Consider the following 17,098-nt stretch of genomic DNA (forward strand, 5'->3'; position numbering starts at 1 on the left):
TTACTTGTTTCCTTATCTTTTCGCGATGCTTACGTTTTATTTTCCTGAATTTTTGGGAACTTTTTCGGGGTTTTTAGGCGTTTCGGGGCATTTTTCTTTTACACTCGGCAATTTATGGGATGTCTTGCGTATTTTTTCTGCTGAATTAAATCTAAACTTTGGCCTTCATGAATGTCTAAGAAAGTGAAGCAAATAAATAAATTTGCAATTATTTACTACACAGGCCGCAATTATTTTTCATAGTTCATATTTGCATAGTGCGTATTGCGTAATGTTTGGTTTTCATGAAAGCTTAAAAAAAATCTAAAATATGCATATCACCAATATAAAATAAATCTCAATCCTAGTTCCACCTATCAATTTGAAAATTTGTCAGACCGTTAAAATTTGAAATGACAAATTTTCCGAACAAATTTGTGCCATTTTAATTTTGAACAGGCTGATAAATTTAAAACTAATTGGTGCAACAGAGCAATAATGTGCTAGACAAAAAGGGGCTATATTTTAATCAAGAATAACTAGAAACATATTAAAAATAACAAAATTATTGGAAGGGTAAAATAACGTTAAATTTCGCCGTTGTTATTCTTGATAATGAAAATCATAATTTAACCATTAAAATTGGATAAAATTTAACCTTTATTTTATGGTTTTTTTCTATTAAAGACAATCGTTATTTTTGGATTGTTATTTTTTTGATCATAAAAGTTTTAAACTGGTCATAAAAACGCAGTCTCCATTATAGGGGTTAAAATTTATCGATAGAACTAAAAATCCAATGCAACGATTACTTTTTATCGAAAAAAATATAAATCAAAAATTACGATTTTACAATGATCAAAAAATAAAAATATTGATCAGGGCTATCACAGAATCCATCGTAGCTTCGATTTTCGTGAAATCTACGAAAGTGCTATCACAGAATCCGAATGGCTACGAACGTAAATTCGAAATTCGTAGAGAGCCTTCATTGAATCCGTTCGTAATGAAGATTCGTACAGATACTCTACGACGAGATTATGCCGTCGGAACAAAATTTAAAATCACTCAATCTTAAAAATAGTGGAAGAAAGCTGCATTATTTTTAATATTAAATATTTATTATACTCCAAATTTGTTATAGTTTGCTATAATTCCGTATATTTGTGTAAACGTAGACGTAAAATACTAATGCTATACATACATGCATTCATCTGCTAGACGCTATTTAATGATTTAATATTTTGCATGAATCGAGGAAATAATAGTTTAGCAACAATTTATTAGGAAATAAACCTAATTACTTTAATATCATAAAAATTTATTAAAAAAAAAAAATTCTATTTAAAATAATAAAATCTAAGCTAAAAATAAACTAAAAAAAAAAATATTTATTAAAAAAATTAACAAAAGTTAATTTAAAAAATAAAAAAAATCTCCACTGGCCCACGACTCGGACTCGAACTCGGCTCTCTCAATTGGCAGTCCAGTTCTTTGCACACTCGGCCATTACGCCTGATTGGGGAGCGTGAGCAAAATGACATACATAAATGTCTGTTGTTTCCTTTGCACAAACACCTGATTTACATGATTCAAGTACTTGAAAGCAATTCTTGCTCATTCTCTTTTGTGTTTTTTATTTGCTTTTACACGTTTCAATTCTGTTGAATTCAAGTCTTTGGTTCTTTAAATGGGAAGCTACGAAAATGCCAAAAGCAAAGCAAGAAAGTTGAAACGACTTGACGGTACAGACGCATGTGTACTCGTCCCTTTTCTTCTTACCCCCTCTCTTCCACATGCGAGCAGAATTGAATTCAATACTTGAACTGTGTAAAAGCACTCTTGAATTCGTAGATTTTCTACGAGGGATTCCGTGATAGCCCTGGATATCTCTCGGTCCCTGCATTTTGTCTATCTTTTTCTATGTATGTATATATTAATTTTTTATTAAATTTCTCCTTTTCCTTATCTTTATCTCTTAAAGTTATCTGTGTCTTTCTTTTTAAACTTGTCTTTAACTTCAGCCTTATCCCTTTCCCTATCCCTATCCTTATTCTTAACCCCATTCTTAACGTTATCCCTTTTAATATCCGTGTACATAGCCTTATGATTATCCTTATTCTAATCCTCAACCTTATCCTTTTCATAATCCTTATCCGTACCCTTATCCTCATCCTTATCCTTACCCTTATCCTTGTTATATTACTGATGACTGCCAATTATTAACATAACTATTAACATAACATCGTTTGAGCGCCGCTGAAAGAGAGAATGACTCGATGCCCTCTATTGGGGTTCATGTTGTTGCAGCCCTCTGACCTCTTTCGTAAAATAAAAATATTTGTCGAGGACTTAGTACGAGAGAGGGTTAGGTTTGTTCGAATTATTAGAGACGATAGAGGATAAGGAAGCCACAAGCGGATTAGTCCACTCCCAGAAAAGGTTTTGGGTGGCTTCACCATAGCACCTAACCTAGCAAACGCAGCAAAAATCAGCCTTATCGCCAACTCCATTTTTTTTTGTTTTGCTTTATAAATTTTGGTAACAGATACATATTTGTTTATTCTCAATGCCATTCCAAATTTGAAGAAACGGAACGAGTGGAAAGAAATCATAATAATTATCGAATTTTTTATAAGAACTTTATTTAGTTTTTCGCATATAATTTCGAAACGTTCAATCTTTTTTGTGAAGTCAACTACATATGTATGTACGTGATAATTGCAAACATATTTCTAATGCCAGGAAATTTAAAAATTACAAATTTTCAATAAAAATTACTTGTACCTAAACAACTGGAAGCGTGTATTGCGACAAACATAAATAGATGATAACGTATAGAAGTCCTGCATTATTCAATTTATGCGAAAGTAACTTACAATTTAGTTGTTAATAAATATATTGTAGGTCGATGAAAAATATTATTGGCAAATAATCGAGGGTTTAAATAATACATACAAATGTTAATAATATAACTAAAATAATTTGTCAGAAGATAAAAACATATGTGATTGCGAGTGTGTATTTTTGTTTATAGTGAATATGTAAATTTACGTGTGCACCATTCGTTGTGCACACAACAATGAATTTCTAGGATGTCATATATGTTGTATGTATGTAGGCTAGTTATTAATCGTACGAAAAATGGCAACATTAATTTGGCACTGGTTCATTCAATGGTTGTTGCTGTTGCAGCTCGCCCTCTTGTTGAGATTCGATAGTCAACGCATTGTCAGTGCCATTTATTGTCAACTCAGCTACTGTCGCGACAGCGGCTTCTGTTACATCGGCAATGGTTAATTCTGCCACCTTTGCGGCAATCTCCGCCGGCACAGTTGTTTCTGGCCAATTTACTGCATCCAACTGATCCGTGTTGCCTTCTTTTGGAGCTGTTGTTGTATTAACTTCATCAACCAAAACTATTGCTGCTTCGTCATGCACATCTTCATTAGTTGATGGCGATACAGTATTTGTCAAATCAACACTAAGTGTTTCGACTTGTGGCGGCAGTTCAATGGGCTCTTTCTCAGTTTGTTCTACACTTGCGGTCGTATTTGTGTTGTCATTTGGCGACTCGCTACCAAGACCAGGCGACGACTCCTTACCATTCTTATTGCTTTTCGATTTTTGTTTTTTACGCTGACGTTTCTTAGCCGAGTCCTCCGACTGTTGCTGCTTAGCAGACGTTTGTCCACCAACTTTGCCAGTAGAATCGGTGCTAACGCCCGTAGCGACATTTAAATACTTCATTTGACTTTGAAGATTCGCAAGAGTCTGTTTCAATTCAGCACAATTGCGCGACATAATCTCCATTTTATCTTTGTCCGATGGGCCTCCACTGTTGGTTGCGATCGGCGCTGTTCGAATTGGCTCAGGCTCTGGTGGTAGAGGCGGCATGGCGGGGCATTCGACATTATTTTCTCGCAACACCTTATAGAGGTGCGAACGTTCGTTTTGTAGGGCGCGTAACAATTTCTGCAGCTGTTCTACTTGTTTGCTGCAACGTGCTGCGTGTTCATCGCGTTCTTTTTTCTCTGTAGCCAATTCAATGAGTATGGCATTGCTCTTTTCCCATTTAGTTTTCCACTCAAGTGTTTCTTTTTCCAACTTGCGAGTATTCTTTGCCATCTGGGTAGGAAAAAGTTAAGTTAGATTAGGGAAAAGTATAATTTTTAAGATAAATAAATTACTTTCTCCAATTCAACTTTGTATGTTGCGAATATGTCATTGGATTTTTGCAGTGAATTCTGAAAATCGTCATATTTAGCTGTATACAGAGTTAGTTGCTCTTTAAGCGCCGCCTCTCGCTCTGTTAATTCTCTGAGCAACTTTTGCGAATGCACAAACTTTTCGAGTGCTATTTGTTTTTCCCTAAAAACAAAAAATAAATAAAAGTGTCAAGTCGATACATACTTTTGTTTTGTAATATGTTAAATGTATCCTCACTTTAACAAAATTTCCTTCTCCATAGCAGCCTCAACTTGCACCTTATTCAGCTTGGCTTGATGCAATTGTGACTCCAACTGCACCTGCTCGTTTAGCTTTTCCAGCTGTTGCTCGCGCATATGATATTGCTCTGCTAGCATTTTCAATCTGTACGATAGTTGATTATCAAAATAATTTAGTTAACTTTCATAGTTTATTTCTGCTTACTTTTTGGTCATTTCCAAGTTATGATCCCGCAACTTCAAATTTTCATCATTATTTTTAGTTAAAGACTGCGTGATCTCGTTAAGTGATGATTGGAATTTTGATTGACTTTCCTTTCGCCGCTCCTCTTCTTCCCGTATTTTTTGTATACTTTCATTTTTCACAGATTTGATTAGTTTCTGCTGTTCGCGACAGACTTCCTGCAATTTGTCTCTAAAGAAAAAAAAGATGATAAATTTAAGAAAAGTAACGAACGCGATACCTTACCGCATCAGAACACTTTTATTGTATTCGCGCTGCAAGTTTTCCTTCTCTCGTAAGACAGTCTCCAACTGCTTTTCCTGCACCTTCATTTCCTGTCGCAGTTTTCTAGCGCCACGTTCACTTTCTACATGCTTACGCAGTAGCAGTGCAAATTTCTCTTCCGGAGTAGCTCCTGCCGCTTCTTCTTCCAGCATTTTCATTATCTATGATTAAAAACGGAAGCGCCACACATCACATAAGATTGCAAATTTTCAGTACAAATCACCTTGGCCCCGTTAGCCGGTATGGCCCCGGCACAATCATCATGTACATAGATATCTAGCCCGATCATCCGGTGACTTACCTGCTCTTCGATTTTCTGATCCTTTTGTTTTTCATCTTTGGCTTCTTTCTTACTTTTTGCTGTGGTCTTTTCCATTGTGAAAGAGTGAGAATTTTTCTTGATTTTCACACACGGCACGTTTTGTTTAGTAGAATATTTTTAAATTGTAATTGGTGATTTCCTTATTAGGATGAAAAACTCAGAATTGTCAACATGAAGGAAATTAATTGGTCCCTAACCGATTCCGGTAGTGCTTTTAGTCCCTAACCTCCCTAACCGCATGTAAACGATTTGTTTACATTAAAAAGTGCTGCCCAGTTAATTTTAAGGAATTCAAATACCAATTAGAAATGAAACAAGTTTTTCTCTTTCGAATGGTGCGAATACCCAAAGCATGCTTGTTTTCTTATACAAATAAATAAAACAATTAAAAAACAGACAGATTATCATTTTTCTCACAAGTGTGATTCCAATTAGCAAATTTCATAGATAAATTTGGCAGCACTACAAAATCGAACTTATCTTATTAGATCCACAAACGAGTCTCGAAACCCGTACATTTACCTTCCACTCAATCAATAGGAGTTTTTTTCATGTGACTGCGTTGTCACTTGTCACATATCGAACGTCACTTGGATTTTTCTTCTTGTCTTGTGTGGAACGAAGTTATAAAAGTTTTTGCAGCGTAGTTAAAGTGACTATAAAAGTTGCCTTAATTAATTAAAAGTGAAAATGACTAGCCAAACGCAGGGTATCCAACAGCTGCTCGCCGCTGAAAAGAAGGCTGCCGAGAAGGTAGCAGAGGCCAGAAAACGTAAGTAAAATAGTGAAAAAACAACAGTTTTCATACTTGCCAACTCCCTTTGCACCCCCTTTACAAGCAATCAAAGGGGTCATGTGATAAGCAAAAATTCAGTGGAGTAGTAACTAACCACTTTGTAAATGGTGAATCGCTTTCGTCTTACACAATTTTTACGACTTTTTAGGCAAGGCAAGAAGATTGAAACAAGCCAAGGATGAGGCAACCGAAGAAATTGAGAAATACCGCCAAGAACGTGAACGTCAGTTCAAAGAATTCGAGGCCAAGGTAAGAGACTTAAGCAGGGCCAATGGAACTGGAAATTGATTTAATCTTTGTAGCCCCAGTGACATGCAAGAAATCTTGTAATAATTTTTTTTTGTCTTCTATTTGCAGCATATGGGCTCACGCGAAGGTGTGGCCGCTAAGATCGATGCTGATACCCGTACGAAATTAGCTGACATGGAACGTTCGATTGCCTCACGCAAAGAACCTGTAATCGAAGAAGTCCTTCAATTCGTCTACAACATCAAGCCTGAGTTGCACAAAAACTACGTTCTGAAATAAATTATCACATCCATGGGTGAAGGGATAAATGCCAGCTTTCATGCATTTCTATTATTCGTCGTATTACTTGTAAAGTTTATTAATTAACTAACCAATCAAAAAACTAGGTAACTAAGCAGCAAATTCCCGATATTCGTGTACGTTCCATTTAATTGCATTATTGTAATGGTGCAATTACGCCTTTACTTAAGAAAAATTCCAGATTTTCAACGTGTCGACGATGCGTTGAAGGTCGCTACTTAATTTACAAAATACAAAAGTGGGCGCAAATGCACTAAATGATTTTAAGCTAAACGTTTTAAAGTATTATGCCGAAAAGTATGAAGAAAAATGTACGCTAGCATTGTTATCATAAAGTATAACTAATATATATTTTGTGTTCTTGTTGTTATGCAATAGTTGATGAAAAAAGTGTGGATATTTAAGCAATAAAGGTTCATTCATTTTTCGTTTTATGCCTCAAACTATCTGGTTTTTCATTTTGTGTTTGCAAAATAAAAAAAAGAGGTGCGCTCACATGAGCAATCAGCTGATAGTCACTTTTCGAGTCTAATTGGATCGAGCCATGTGACCTATTTGAGTTAAAGTTAAGTTTGGTCGGTTCTTATTGCAATAGCGTTTACATTGCATCATAAATGATTAGGTTAGTTAGCGTTTTGATATGGATAAGATTATTGTAACTTTATTATATCATTTATATACGGTGTCGCCGCAGTCGAGTTGTTACAGTTGAAGAAGTTGTTTTGCTAATAATTGCTCCTGTTTGATGTGACAAAACTCTAGATGCTCTTCAGCCATGAGAAAGCTTATTACGTTACAGTTACATCCTATGCCATTTTACAATTTTAATATTTAGTAATTAAAAGCATTCTTCCTATCAACTTTAGATAAAATACTGGGGCACAAAGCAAGCACAGTATTGTTTGTATCCATGTGCAAGCAATGATCTGGAAATTGCGACAATAACGGTTGTTTAGTAACCACAGTTTTATAATAATAATAATAGTTTTATAAAGTTTAGTAACCACAGTTCACAATATCAAATTTTTTCATTAACAAATCTGTCATAGAAAATAAGTTGTATTGAATAATGCAATAGTTTTAAAAGAAATTTTCTGCAGATGTGTATGTACATAAATATTTACATATTTATTTTTAACCGACTACACAAAAAGGAGAAGGTTATCAGTTCGTCGGAATATTTTTTTTTGTTATGTATGTATGTTTAAAGGACCTCACAGGTGGTCCAATACTAAATCCGATCATCAGATCATGAAGAAATTAACGACAGTCTTAAATTGCACGTATTTTGATTTATTAGAATTATATTTTACCATTTGGCCGAATATTATCGTGGTATGGAAATCATGATCCATGCTAGTTGAATTGAATACAATTTATAGGTAGGAATTATGTATGTATGCACCGTATTTTTCAGCTGTGATTATTACATTTTACTCTCACAAGGAGTATCAATTACCATCTTCAAAACTACCGAAATGCGTGTGAAGACCCCACCCTCCAACTTTTGGTTTGAGTGGAGGCCCCTTATAATCTGGGTACCCACCCATGAACCAAATATGTCATGGTACCCACCAAATGAATTCGTTTTGGTACCTATCTTAAGACACTGGCAGCACTTCGTAACAGATGATTCACTGACGTATATGTAGCAACAAATTATTTGACATTCCCGTTTTTGTAATGTTTGTTTTCCTTTTTGTACTAACGAATTGATAATTTCCTTGCTTTTGAACAACAAAATCAGTGGAATAACAAAACAATTATAACGACAATACTATATACTTATTTGTAAACGAAAATTATCAAAAGTGCCCAGCCATGAAGGCGGGTACATTTCGAAATACACAATGGGATCCCATGCTACTCGTCGCCCAAATCATATCCATGCAATCATGCGTATACTTCTCCTTGGGTCTTCTGGTCTTCTTCGCTAACATATTAGCTGGCGATAATTACACACTGGATAATGTATTTGAGTATCATGTAAGTGTGGCAAATACGAATCCAAATCATAATTTCTATTCTAATGGCGATTTCTGAAATAGGAAATACACATTTCCGACGCTGGTGGACGACTTATTATACTCGCATTTGTGCTAAATTCATTTGTTGCCTCATTGGCGTTGTGGTTTATTGTACGCCGCGCAAAATTATGTTTAGATTTTAGGTGAGTATTAAAGAGCTGAGTTAAATATTTGCCCGTGTACTTTTCTGTTTAAATGAACACAAAATTTCTTTACAGCTGCACATTCCACATCCTTCATTTACTAATCTGTTGGTGGTATAACTCAAATTTTCCGTCGAATGTTAGTTGGTGGTTGCTAAATGCAATCACAACGACTATAATGTGTATCGGCGGCGAATTTTTGTGTCTCAAGTCGGAATTAAAAGAGATCCCGGTTGGTTATGCGGCACTCAATCAGAAATCGGATGTTTAACATTTTTTTGGGATGAAGAATTTAGAATGCGCACTTCGTCTGTAGCAGGGACTGTCGCAGCTATTACAGAATATTCAAAAGTGATCTTTTATGTTTATACAACATGTACGTCTATAGAAATTGTATTTATTTAGATTATAATAAAAATGCGTCATCAAAATAAAGCCGTTTTGCAATAACATAACTGCACACCTGCATGGTTTTTACATACATACACACATACACATTAACTTTTGTGCCACATAACCAATTTAAATTCCCTGTCAATAACGATTGTTTGGTCTTCTTGCCTTTGGTTCCTCTAGAAAAAGGTTCGGTTAGAGTAAAAGTAAAGCATTTACTGGAGAAGAAAAGAATTTTCTTCAAGTATGTACTTCAAACCCCCTTTAATCGAATACACAAAGTAAAACAAAACTCAATTCGAGTCGCCAGATGTTAAGTAAAAGTTGTTAGTTTCTTTTGCACATAGGGGAATTTCCAATCCAAATTAGCGTCTCGCTGAACAGAAAAGGGTGGAAATAAAACAAGGATGTATTTTTAATATCCTTAGTTTTGTAAACCTTCACCATCCTTCGTGTTTGTTCTTCGTAGGTACTCCCGTGTAATCAAGCCGTTCGAACTTTGTATGTTCTATTTGTGCTGCCGAAAAAGGAGGCCTATTGCAAATTTTGTAATTATAATACCATACAAATTCCTCCATACTCTTTGCAGAATGTGCTGTCCTTGGCCAGGCGATATCGAATTTGTGTGAACGTCCTCTGGAAGTCGCATATTCAGGTCAGCGGAAAAGATAAATTGTTTCCCACCCGGTTCATCCTTTAATATCACAACATCTGTCTTTGACTTCTCTAAAGAATATGTAAATGTAAGCTTTGATTGTTAAAAATTGCAAAACTACAATCAAAGCACCAACAGCCCATCCATACCCAGTAAAACATTTGCTTTTTCATTTGCTAAAAAGTACATTTATTTAGCAAACTTGTTTAATATATATTTTTTATTGTATCTTGTTGTAGGTTTCGTGGTAATTTACTATTTGAAATTGCTGTTGCTGATGATTCTCGTGTTTTATTTTACTTATATCCGCTGTGTACTCATTTTAATTACACATTTTTTTGTAGTAAGCATGTTTTGAGTTGCTTTAAATAAGATCTAATTTTTTTTTGTTTACCTTTTTCAACACCTCGTCATTAGCTTTCTTTCATATATGCTTTCGAATGCAATTACATTACATTATTACATTTATAATTAATTAATAATAAAAATGAAATTCAAATATGTAAATTGTATTTGTATTTTCTTTTGTTTTGCATTTCCTTCTTTTATTTTTAATAATCATAACATTTGAGGGAGTGCTTTCGAATGTATTTTATCAATGCAATTTAGATAAAAGAATAACTGGTCGCATCTTCAACCACACCATATTTAATACAATTTCAAGACTTTAGCTGGATTTTAAAATTTTGCGCTGCTTGCGCCTGCACTGTTTCCACTGTAATCATTCCTACACACATTTCAACACTTTCTTTTCATTGTTTTAATCATGTATATTTTTCATATAATTTAAAATTGTTTATTTTAATTTGTTGCAGTTGTTTATTTTATTTTTCGATAAGTAAGAGACATTCATTAATGTAATTTTCGACATATCGTGTTATTCCTTTTTCATATTATACATACTTATAAAAGAAAGTATTTAGGAGCGAGTTTGAAAAATTGCATTAGTTTGCATTTGTCTGGTTGGGTTGCAGCGTGTGTGTATGTATACGGTGTGTAATCTGTTTGGACGTAAATTTTTTTTTTGGTGTGGAGAGTGATTTTTTTTTTTTTGCATTGGTATGTTAATGTGTAATATGATTTGTTTGAATGTTTGCTTGTTTTATAAAATTAATAATCTATACATAAATAATAGTAATATATAATTTTTATATATTCAAAGAGTTCTTTCATTCACTTCTGCTTTGCTTCGATTTTTGTTTGTTTGTTTCTTTTCGTATATACTATAATGTCTTATGCATTGTTGTTAAATACATAATCTTCGCCTTGCACTCTCTCAAAAATCTTCGTGTTTGTTGCTGATTTTATCTTTTTTTACTTTTTATTTAATCAATTTTATTTATTTGATTTTTCGCTTTCAGCGGATATTCGCAATTAGTTCACTTTATGCATTTAACTTCCCCACCAATCAGGACCGGAGTTGGAGTTGGCATGGGATGATGAGTAACTGCCACCATAGGAGCCACCGCCAGCGCCACCACCTCCGCCGCCACCACCACCACCACCATAGTAACCGCCACCGGAACTGCCACCTGAAAGAGAAAAATTAAAATAATTTTACGAACGATTTCATAAAACAAAAATCTACATTACATTTTATCACTACTTCTTTGCTTTAAAGATCTGATCATAAATGTAGTATGATATAAAAATCGGAGTATACATCTCCTTTTTTCCTTAATCTTGCTACAATTTACTCACCGTTGCTGCGATACGATCCACCGCCGCCACCGCCACCTCTTGGGGGCCCACCACTGCTACGTGGGGCGCCTCCACCGCCGCCGCCACCACCGCCAGACGTTTGACGGTAATCACGTGATCCGAAGCCGCCACCATAGCGTGCACCGCCGGGACCGCCTCCTCCTCGTCTCCTATTTCCACCGTGTGAGCGATCTGATGAGGTCATCTCTTCGAGAAAGCCGGGAACTTCCTGCTTTGTCTCGACGAGCAACTCCAGCAAATCTCCACAAATATTGCGATTCTTGTCGTTGAAAAATGATGTGGCAACGCCGAGGTTACCCATACGGCCCGTACGACCAATACGATGTACGTACTCCTCCACATCCGACGGCAGATCGAAGTTAATAACGTGCTTGACGTGTGGAATGTCCAAACCACGTGCCGCCACAGCAGTGGCAACCAAAATGGGACAATCGCCAGACCGGAAGCAGCGTAAAGCTTCCTCACGTTCCTTTTGTGTGCGATCACCATGAATGCTTGTCACGGGATGATTGCACTGGTAGAGAAACTCCTCCAATGCGTCGGCGCCCTTCTTCGTCTCTACAAAGATCAATGTCAAGCTATCCTTAGAGTATTCAGCTCCGGCGCGTATCGACGATAGTAGATCAAGCAAATATGAACGCTTGTCTTGGTCGTAAACCCACAATATAGTTTGGGTTATATTCTCTGAAGTGGAACCCACACGTCCTACAGCCAAGAATATATAATTGCTAAGAAAATCAGATGCCAGCTCTTGTATTTGTTTGGGGAAAGTAGCTGAGAACATCAAGGTTTGCCTCTGACCAGTTGGTGGCATATTCGATTGTTCGACAATGCGTCGAATTTGTGGTTCGAAACCCATGTCCAACATACGATCAGCCTCATCTAAAACCAAAAATCGTATGTTATCTAAGCCCACCTTGCCGCGTGTAATCATATCCTCCAGACGACCCGGCGTAGCCACAATCAGATGGCAGCCGCGATCTAATTCGCGCATTTGCTCGCTTGTATTATTACCGCCGTAGAGTACAGCGGGACGCATGCGTGAGCGATATGCGAACTTCTTGGCCTCCTCGAAAATCTGTGTGGCTAGCTCGCGCGTCGGTGCCAGCACTAAGCCGAGCGGATACTGCTTGCGGCGACTGTACTGGCGATTATTTTGCGGTGGTGGCGTCATGCCGTGCTCATACATCTGATTGAGAATGGGCAGCAGGAAGGCTGCAGTCTTGCCCGAACCAGTCTGTGCGCAGGCCATTAAATCGCGCCCATTTATTATAATTGGGATCGCGTGTTTCTGCACCGGTGTCGGTTTATCATATCTAGCCAAAGTCACATTATTGCGTATGATCTCGGTCAGCTGCACGTCCTCAAACGATGTGATGTTAGTCGGTACATTCTGGCCCGTCGCCTCCACGGGTATATCCTCGTATTTGTCAAAGTTAATGCCGGTGTTGCCGACACCGAATAACTCCTGTTCCTGGCGTTCGTCACGTGCTCCCAGTTTAGTGTAGTCGACGTCACCTCGGCGATCCTCCTTCCAGCGACCGCCATAGTTGCGTTCTCCGCCGCCGCCGCTGCCGGTGCCGGTGCCATTGCCGTTGCCGCCGCTACTACCACCGCCGCGTTCATTGCGCTGCTGTACGCCGTCCTCGGATGGACGCTCTGGCTCCTGCCAACGATCGTTGCGTGGTTGTTGTGGCTGGGCTGGATCGTCGAGTGCTTCACTGTTGCGATTGCTACCACTTCCGCTACCGGCCCCTCCGCCCTGACCGCGTCCACCACGGTAACCTCCGTTTTCACGTCTATCAAATGTTCGTGAATTTTGTGGCCCACGTCCCCCACGATTCCAATCGTCCCCACCACGTCGATTTTCGCCTTCTCCTATAAATGGAAATTTTAAGTGTTTCAGATTACAAATACAATATTTTTCACAAACATCAAAACTCTTGTATGTATGTACATATATTGCATTGAATTTATCATTTTACAGCAACATACCGTCGAAACCGCTGTTTTCGTCGTATCTGCCACCACCACCACGGCGTCCACCGCCTCCGTAACCACCACCGGAATTGTTATAACCACGACTACCGCCGCCTTTGCGATACTCTCCACCGCCTCCGCCGCGCTGTTCTCTGCCTTCGTACTTTGACGATGGAGTTCTCTCCTCGCGGTTATCACTATTAGCGTCAGGTGCGCTATTGCCACCTTCACGTAGATGTGGAGGAATATAAACGCCGGAATTGGATGAACTCTTCGTTGTTATGGGGCTGCTATTATTAGCTGTGCCGCCATTCAAGTCCAGACCAGCAATCTGAAAATGTTACATAATTTTTAATTAAGAATTAATTAAGAATTTTCGGGAAAAAATAAGAATATGCAAAATAGTAGTGCGGGTTGTTTGCTATGGCAACTAATTGGAGTATTTCCTATAAGTACCAATATCAACTTACTAACTCTCCAACCATTTTTATCAAAGCTTTCCATTATGAGAACTTCGAATTGAAGAAATCAGATTTTTGACAAATAAAAAACTTTACTTCCGACTTGTTTTCACAAAGGAAAATATTCAAAAGTAACTGCAGCCCAAGGTGAAATCATTAATTATAAATTCACCATGCCTGAAGCCTTTACAGTTCCCACTAATTAGTATATGGAGCAGTTGATGAAAACTCGGGGGGAAGAGCGTTAAAAAATAATAATAATGCAAACCGAGAAAAATAAATTGAAACCAAAACTGATTCCTCCGACATAGGAACTGAAAACGCAACAGCTGGTGGTTAGGGATGGGATGAGGTGGTTGACTAGGTTTTACAGGGTCCATATGGTAACATGAAATTGTAAAAAGTAACAAAACTATTTTTTTTTTATCTTAGCTTTCGTAATAGGGAAACATCATAAATTATTGCATTAGCGAACACCATACGTAGCGAATATTTACTGCATCTAAATAGACCAATCAAACCAATCAACTGTTTTAAAAAAATGTTCATGTTTTTATTATCGAGTGCCGTTTTGTAAATTTTTTCTTTCACTCTCGCCATAGCTGGAGCTGTTAAAACAATTCCGTCGACGTCTGATGCTCGTAAAACGATCTTAATGTTTGGAAAACTGCAAAAGTGCATCTCAATATCGCAACTGAATCAGCACCAACTTGCAAAATAAAACAATAATTAAGAGAAACGAATACAAAGAGCTAAATCAATGACCCCGTGAATCTGTGAGTATTAGGAACAAGGTTCTCAGCTGCACGGTCAAGTGATGCACAATTGTGTAAGTATCCATGCATACTAGCGATGTTTCGAATGTCATATTTTTCACAATCGCGAATGCGAATTTTCGGAATGGGAATGTGCGAATGTTAGGAATAACACTAAAAAGGGTATAATCAACTCAAAGTCATCGTTTTTTTTTATTTTTAAAAGTTTGTAAATTATTAGAACGTTGAAGGAGTACTTAACCTATACAATTGTTTTAATCTGGTAGTCAAGTTCAAAAGGGACATATTATATAAAAAAAAGGAAGTAATTTTGCTGCCTTTTCTCCCATGATGTGATTTCTTAGAGACTCGTTTATAAACGAGAGGATTTTCACAGAGATAAGCTCTTTTTCTTTAAGATAGGCCGTCAATTCAGCTTTAATTTCACATTTTTTAATGTCTCCAGATTCTACATCCGATCCTTCGCTTTCGCTGGAGGAATTTAAAATTATTTCTAGGTTGCTTATAAGACTTTCAGCAGCACTTGTTGAAGGCCCATCAATTTGCTTGATATATGTACTACACCGTTTAGCGCCTGAAGCTAAAAGCCGGTTATTGTCCGCACCCTGGTTAGACAGACTTAGAGCCATTTCAATAATATTAGAGTGGACTCTCTGCCCACGTACACATTCGCATTCGCAAAGCATGCGTATCATTTGTTGCGAATGCGAATGTGTAAAATGATGCGAATCATTCGCGTAACGAATGCGAATGCAAATAGTCGCAACATCCCTGATACATACATACAGTGGTGGAAAAATAAATAGGGACGCAACATTTAAAAAAAATTTGCTTATTTTTTTATATTTAATGCGTCGATCAAGATCTATTTTTATATGGAACAAAATGTGCAACACCTCAAAACAAAAATTATAACAAAGCAACGGTAATTTCTAGCGACTTAAAACTTGCACTAGAAATTCCGAATAAAAATTTTGAAATGTTGATGAATATTGTTTGCATTTTTTTGAACTTTATATAATGTGTGAAACTTTGATTTATATGGTTTATGTTATCGAATGAACTATATTTTCATAAATAATTAATGGAAAAAAAATTTTCATGAAAATAATTGTGAATATGTATTATATTAGAACAGCCCTGGGCAGCGTCCGCATACATAAACACTTTGCTTGAGAAGGCAGCAAAAGCTTTATTCAACTGCACGACTTGTTCTCACTCATTTGACGCGAAGTGAAAAAAGGTCGGTTTTCTTTATACAGCACGTTTTAAATTTGAATTATCATTATAACAAACTTGAATTCTCGTTCGCTTTTATTTGCCTCAACCGCGCAAATTATTTATTTAAGAAATATGGAATAAAAATAACAAATTTTGTTTACTTTTGAATACGGTTTCAGCAAGTGCGCTATAACGACACAGGTATAACCCAGCTAGCACATTTGCCAGACAATTTCTGATATCAGACAAGTCGGAACAAAAAGTTGACTATTTAGACAAGTCTTACAAGTTTCGTACAGATTTCTGGGCGAAATGTCTGGAGAATTTTATTTATTTCCTTATCCGGTGTGTCTGATCGAATTATGTCCGATTTCGGGCATACACGTCTGATGATTCTTATTTTCCATGATTATTTGGTCAGACATCTGTTAGATATCCGTCCGAATCGTCGGTAATTAAGTCAGAATTTCCCACGTCGTGTCGGTTAGACTTCCTGTCAACCTCTCCATACGCTTCTCTGACCGAGCATACAGATTTCTGATTTTTTTTGCCGACGAATATCTAACAGATTTCTGACAATTTTGATAGCTGGGTAAATGCTTGAAAGAGATATGTGTTGAGTAAAATCCGATTTTTTTAATGCGGTTCTTGTGTAGGTATAAAGAGATTGGCGCTTACAAAATATTTTAGTGTTGGGCCAAGCTTTTTGTTTATTTTTCGATGTTGATGTTGCTTATGAAAAAAAATAATAGATATGTATTAAATAAACAATAGGCAAAATGTGTTAAAATTTCGCGTCCTTATTTATTTTTTCTCCACTGTATGTATATGCATCTGCGAAAATGCTTTAAGCAAACGGAAAAGAAAGCTGCATGTACAAAGGAGGTGAAGTATTAAAAAATTGATAAAAAATCGCGCTCGTGTATATACACAAATATGTATTTATATTCATAGCTATAAAGGCGAATTCATATGTATGTATTAGGTGGTGTTGTTTCATCAGCTGTGAGTATTTGAGTTTGATTGTCAAATAATTTGTATTTCGCTTGAGAGTGAGTGAAAACGTGAGTATTTGTACTTTCTGTCGCCCTTTTTCATACGGGGAAGAATATCTGAAA

General features: G+C 36.8%; 4 protein-coding genes and 1 long non-coding RNA gene across 5 annotated transcripts in view; 2 read left to right on the forward strand and 3 right to left on the reverse strand.

Annotated features, from left to right (window-relative positions):
* Positions 1-2,983: 2,983 nt before the first annotated feature.
* Positions 2,984-5,461, reverse strand: LOC118739590 (gamma-taxilin-like). Its single transcript, XM_036471016.1, has 6 exons — positions 5,237-5,461; positions 4,897-5,096; positions 4,633-4,842; positions 4,426-4,572; positions 4,170-4,350; positions 2,984-4,107 (listed from the first exon to the last, which is right to left on the reverse strand). The coding sequence occupies exons 1-6, from the start codon at positions 5,309-5,311 to the stop codon at positions 3,133-3,135; spliced, it is 1,788 nt and encodes a 595-aa protein (XP_036326909.1). The 5' UTR covers positions 5,312-5,461; the 3' UTR covers positions 2,984-3,132.
* Positions 5,462-5,839: 378 nt separating this feature from the next.
* Positions 5,840-7,036, forward strand: LOC118739607 (V-type proton ATPase subunit G). The gene is made up of 3 exons (XM_036471039.1): positions 5,840-6,029; positions 6,202-6,302; positions 6,411-7,036. Exons 1-3 carry the CDS (start codon positions 5,948-5,950, stop codon positions 6,579-6,581), a joined length of 354 nt encoding a protein of 117 aa, XP_036326932.1. The 5' UTR covers positions 5,840-5,947; the 3' UTR covers positions 6,582-7,036.
* On the reverse strand, positions 6,821-8,215 carry LOC118739616. The gene is made up of 2 exons (XR_004993038.1): positions 7,916-8,215; positions 6,821-7,528 (listed from the first exon to the last, which is right to left on the reverse strand). It is a non-coding gene; the product is annotated as an uncharacterized LOC118739616 (long non-coding RNA).
* A 15-nt stretch (positions 8,216-8,230) lies between these two features.
* On the forward strand, positions 8,231-9,207 carry LOC118739596 (protein SYS1 homolog). Its single transcript, XM_036471027.1, has 3 exons — positions 8,231-8,588; positions 8,651-8,772; positions 8,848-9,207. Exons 1-3 carry the CDS (start codon positions 8,424-8,426, stop codon positions 9,041-9,043), a joined length of 483 nt encoding a protein of 160 aa, XP_036326920.1. The 5' UTR covers positions 8,231-8,423; the 3' UTR covers positions 9,044-9,207.
* A 1,293-nt stretch (positions 9,208-10,500) lies between these two features.
* LOC118739622 (ATP-dependent RNA helicase bel) overlaps positions 10,501-17,098 on the reverse strand; it is a 60,354-nt gene continuing 53,756 nt past the window's right edge. The window contains exons 2-4 of the mRNA XM_036471057.1: positions 13,538-13,853; positions 11,522-13,420; positions 10,501-11,352 (exon numbers count right to left, since the gene is read on the reverse strand). Of these exons, the coding sequence (XP_036326950.1) occupies positions 11,213-11,352; positions 11,522-13,420; positions 13,538-13,853 (2,355 nt within the window). The 3' untranslated portion in view covers positions 10,501-11,212. The remainder of the gene's footprint in view (positions 11,353-11,521; positions 13,421-13,537; positions 13,854-17,098) is intronic.

This window comes from Rhagoletis pomonella, unplaced genomic scaffold (genome assembly GCF_013731165.1).
Source record: "Rhagoletis pomonella isolate Grant_MI unplaced genomic scaffold, Rhpom_1.0 Rhpom_scaffold_00001, whole genome shotgun sequence".
Classification (NCBI taxonomy): Eukaryota; Metazoa; Arthropoda; class Insecta; order Diptera; family Tephritidae; genus Rhagoletis; species Rhagoletis pomonella.